At 42.6% G+C, this 5,000-nt stretch overlaps 1 protein-coding gene across 1 annotated transcript in view; it reads left to right on the top strand.

The window, feature by feature from the left end:
* pleca (plectin a) overlaps positions 1-5,000 on the top strand; it is a 144,600-nt gene that overhangs the window by 5,777 nt on the left and 133,823 nt on the right. The window contains exon 2 of the mRNA XM_080859425.1: positions 4,827-5,000. This exon is cut by the window's right edge and continues 22 nt beyond it. Coding sequence (XP_080715551.1) covers positions 4,830-5,000 — 171 coding nt within the window. The 5' untranslated portion in view covers positions 4,827-4,829. The remainder of the gene's footprint in view (positions 1-4,826) is intronic.

Raw genomic sequence — 5,000 nt, 5'->3', positions numbered from 1 at the left:
CACACACACACACTCACACACACTCACAATCACACACACACACTCACACACACACACACACACACACACACACACACACACACAAAAGCACATAGGGGTTAAGTTTTCTGAAAATGCAAGCATACTTCACAATGTGTTAAAAGTACAGGGAGGAAAATAAAAGCATACTTCATGATGTGTTAAAAGTATCAGCAGAAACATTTTGTGCATAGCTACGTAATTACATTTCTAATGAATATGAATTAAATTAAGTTGCTACAGAACATCTGGTACTGGCCCTGGTTATGTCTAAACTGGACTATTGCAGTTTTAACGGGCCTGCTTGCATGTGTAGTGAGACCACTGCAGTTGATTCAGATTGACACATGTCACTCCTCGGCTGGTCACTCTTCACTGCGGCTCCCTGGAGCTGCTAGAATAATATATAAATCCCTCACTCTTCTATGGGACAGCAACTGGATCAGAAGCTCTCACTCTCGCCTATAGGACAGCCTCTGGTTTGGAACCAGCCTATTTAAATCCCTCACTCTGACCTATAGGACAGCCACTGGATCAGAAGCTCTCACTCTCGCCTATAGGACAGCCTCTGGTTTGGAACCAGCCTATTTAAATCCCTCACTCTGACCTATAGGACAGCCACTGGATCAGAAGCTCTCACTCTCGCCTATAGGACAGCCACTGGATCAGAACCAGCCTACTTAAAGATTCAGCTCTATCCCCCCTCTCGAGCACTTTGCTCCTCTAATGAGCGTCTGTTGTCTTTGCCGTCTCTCAGCGGAAATAGATTGCATTCAAGACTCTTGTTGTTCGTGGTACCTCAGTGGTGGCATGACCTACCTAGCGCTGTCTGTCCTAGTGACGGCCCTTGGTACATTTAAAAAGTCCTCTGTCTAATTAGTTCATTTGTTTGAGGCAAACTTTATAAATATAAGCATAGTTTTCGCATTGTTTTTTTTAAAAACTGTTTTTGTAATGTTTTTCCAGTCACTTTGGGCCAAAGCATCTGCTAAAGACTGTATATACATATACATACATATATAAAATAGAATGTGGTATAATTTTTCTAGAATACTATATAAACAGTATATACACAGTATTCTAGAAAAATGATACCACAGCCACATAGTTCAGATGACTTATCCCATTTCCTCAGATCACAGAGTTCAGATAACTCATCCCAGTTCCACACAGAGTTCAGATAACTCATCCCAGTTCCACACAGAGTTCAGATAACTCATCCCAGTTCCACAGTGTTCAGATAACTCATCCCAGATCCACATAAAGTTCAGATAACTCATCCCAGTTCCACAGTGTTCAGATAACTCATCCCAGATCCACACTGTGTTCAGATAACTCATCCCAGATCTACATAAAGTTCAGATAACTCATCCCAGTTCCACAGTGTTCAGATAACTCATCCCAGATCACAGAGTTCAGATAACTCATCCCAGTTCCACACAGAGTTCAGATAACTCATCCCAGTTCCACACAGAGTTCAGATAACTCATCCCAGTTCCACAGTGTTCAGATAACTCTTCCCAGTTCCACACAGAGTTCAGATAACTCATCCCAGTTCCACAGTGTTCAGATAACTCATCCCAGTTCCAGACAGTGTTCAGATAACTCATCCCAGTTCCACACATTGTTAGATAACTCATCCCAGTTCCACACACAATTCAGCTAACTCATCCCAGTTCCACAGTGTTCAGATAACTCATCCCAGATCCACACTGTGTTCAGATAACTCATCCCAGATCTATATAAAGTTCAGATAACTTATCCCAGTTCCACACAGAGTTCAGATAACTCATCCCAGTTTAAACAGAGTTCAGATAACTCATCCCAGATTCCCCAGATCACAGTAGGAAGCTGCGACTGTAAGTTTCCCTTTTCAGTAATCAGGTACAGACCTGCCGCTGGTGTAATCAGCTGCTCTCACTCGAAACAGTATTGATCATATTGATCAGTGTAAGGCATGCCTCTTCCTGGCTCAAAACCTTCTAGTCATACTAATCACGAGCGAGATTATGACTACTGCCAACAGAGGCTTTGTGAGCACATCTACATTTTATTTATGATTAAAATTTCATAAATGAGATGTTAATGGCACTTTGGATTATAATTTCTGCTAAATAACTGGAGACGTTACAGAAACGCAGTATTTGGTTTCCTGTTCTGTGTCTGAGCACCCTCTATATGATGAATTCTCTAGCTGGAGTTTGAGTCGCACTGGTCCTCCAGTGAGAGAGAGTGTGTTTATAGTATCCCAGCAGCACCTCTCTCCCGTATGTGACCCCCTACAGAGTTCCACACCTGCCATGATGTCACGTTTACTCTTCGACACTCTGTGTAGAAAGCGCACTGGCTTGGTCTCCGCCATGATGTCATGTTTACTCATCGACTGTGCAGAAAGCGTTCTTGGTCACGTTTACTCTTCGACTGTGCAGAAAGCGCTCTGGTTTGGTCTCCGCCATGATGTCATGACGTTTACTCTTCCACTCTCTGTGCAGAAAGCGCTCTTGGTCACGCTTACGCTTCCACTCTCTGTGCAGAAAGCGCTCTTGGTCACGCTTACGCTTCGACTCTCTGTGCAGGAAGCTCTTGGTCTCCGGAAACATGGGATGCATTTCCATCTGCTGAATGGCTAATTACCCAGGAGACACTGCTGCCTGCTCCTGTTCAGTCACTGCATGAATGCACAGCAGATAAAGCCGATACTTCCTGTCCTGGTTTTATCGGTTTTACAGCTGGGATGACCGTACCTGACCATGGCTACAACTCCTGCCCTACAAGATCTGATGTCCGCGTCTGTTTGTGTATAGTACCATTTTAGATTTAAGCATTTTAGCGTTTCACTTACAATTGAATTAAGGTTGACAGAACTTGGTATGTAGGTCAGGCATCATCCTGGAGGGTGGAGATATTCTGTAAATTGTTCTTCATATTCTCACAAGATAAATTGGCACTGTTATATCTTACTGTAAGTTTTACATGCCTCATTTTCTCAAAACTCTAACACAAATCCCAAAACCACTCACACAAAATGCAAAACCCTTTATATCTCCTGCAAAATGCTACTTTGCTTTTCAAAACAATGTTATGTCACCTCAAAAGGGTATTTTGTTTTCAAAATCACTCACAGACCACTATATGAGTAGACATTTCTAAGCATCGATTGAACACTGATATGCTAAATGGAAAACACTACTATGAATGGGAAAACACCAGTATGAAGGCCTTATCAGGAGCATTATGCCTTTCCATGTTCAGTGTTACTGTACGCTTACTCCTGTAGTAAAATATAACTGTATAATGTCTTTACTCAAATATAAAACAACACGCATACAGTAACAAAAAAAATATTTCTTTATTTTTTACAAAAGTGTTGTAGCCTATACATCAAAGCAAACACAACTGAATGTGTACATTTTTTTGCACAGAACAAACAATAGGATATAGGCCAGTACAGTCAACACTAAAAGAAAGAATAATGTAAAATAAAAAAGTAAAATAAAAAACTAGGCTGCATCCTGTTCTAGCTCAAGAACTTTCTGAAACAAATATGACAAACATGACAAAAACAGGTTTTGGTATTGATGAAGTGTGCAAAGTAGAGAGGATTGTGTGTAGTGTTTTGAAGAAAGTGTGATTTCAATTTGAAATCTGGGTCTAAAGCAGATAATTGTGCTTATAGCTTAGCAGAATTGGTTTAGTGAGTTGGCACATGACTTACAGGTTGTGGTCATTGTGTCATAAGTTCCAGAAAAAGAGAAAAACTGTATTACTCAGATTTTTTGAATTGTAATTTTTGGCTTATGTTTTTTAATTAATTAGGAAACTGCCCAGTATGAAGGCTATTTTAGGGGTAATTAATCTATGCCATGCTAACTAAGTTGTTAATGTTTGGGCTGTAATAAAAACACTTTGGCATGTGTTAAAATGTCATCTGTGGACAGGTGCCTGGGCAAAAAAGGCAACGATGCCTGACTCAGATCTCTGATCACCAGAACGTTGCATCAATATTCTCAGAAAACTGCAAGCATGGCATTGTGCTGGAACTTGTCGTTTCCCTCAGATCGTTAATCTCTGGTTTTTGCCATTCAGCTCCAGGGCCTGATTATGCTGAGTTGGCTTTGGACTGAGCCTCATATCTATAGTGTGGAGTGTGTGGTGTTGAGTGTGAAGTGTGTAGTGTGTGCTGTGGAGAGTGTGGTGAGTAGTGTGTGTGTATGTGGGTTGTGTGTAGTATGTGGAGAGTTTGTTGTGTGGAGTGTGTGGTGTGTGTGTAGTGTGGAGGTGCGAGGGTCTGATCTGTTCTGAGAAAGGCAATCCATTAAGAATGCAGTCGAACCAGTATTCTCAGCCCGCCCCTACGGACCAAGGGTTCTCAGCCCGCCCCTACAGACCAACGGTTCTTAGTCCGTCCTTGCTGACCAAGGGTTCCGTCCCTACGGACCAAGGGTTCCGTCACTATGGACCAAGGGTTCTCAGCCCGTCCATAGGGACCAAGGGTTCTCAAATCTATCCCTGGACTGGTCTCAACAGTCTAAAAAAAATCCAAGAACTGTACATTATGTTCAGGAACAGAACAGTTCTGACAGAAGGCAGAATTTCTGTATCTGTATATTTATAAATATGTATATAGTTTGGATATATTTTTTGTATATATTCTCAAATAGGTGTTAATGCAGATGTCACCCATGCTACGGAACAATTCGAAGTCCACCTCTTCTTCTGCCACTGTTACTGCTTCTTTGTGTGATGCCCTCTGCCCTGTGACCTCTTTGACCTTTGACCTCTTTGACCTTTTACCTCTGTCCCCACAGGACATGATGGAGCAGCCCAGGAGGAGAGGACTAGAGCGCTCGGCGTCGGAGGAGAGCCACAGCGAGCTCAGCAACTCTCCGAGTCCCGGTGACACGTTGCCCTGGAACCTGGCCAAGCACCAGCGCGTCAAGCGCTCCAAGTCCGCCACCGGTGACGTGCTGGATCCGGCGGAC

The sequence above is a fragment of the Sprattus sprattus genome, assembly GCF_963457725.1.
Source record: "Sprattus sprattus genome assembly, chromosome: 20".
Lineage (NCBI taxonomy): Eukaryota > Metazoa > Chordata > Actinopteri > Clupeiformes > Clupeidae > Sprattus > Sprattus sprattus.
This window is presented reverse-complemented; position numbering and strand designations above follow the sequence as displayed.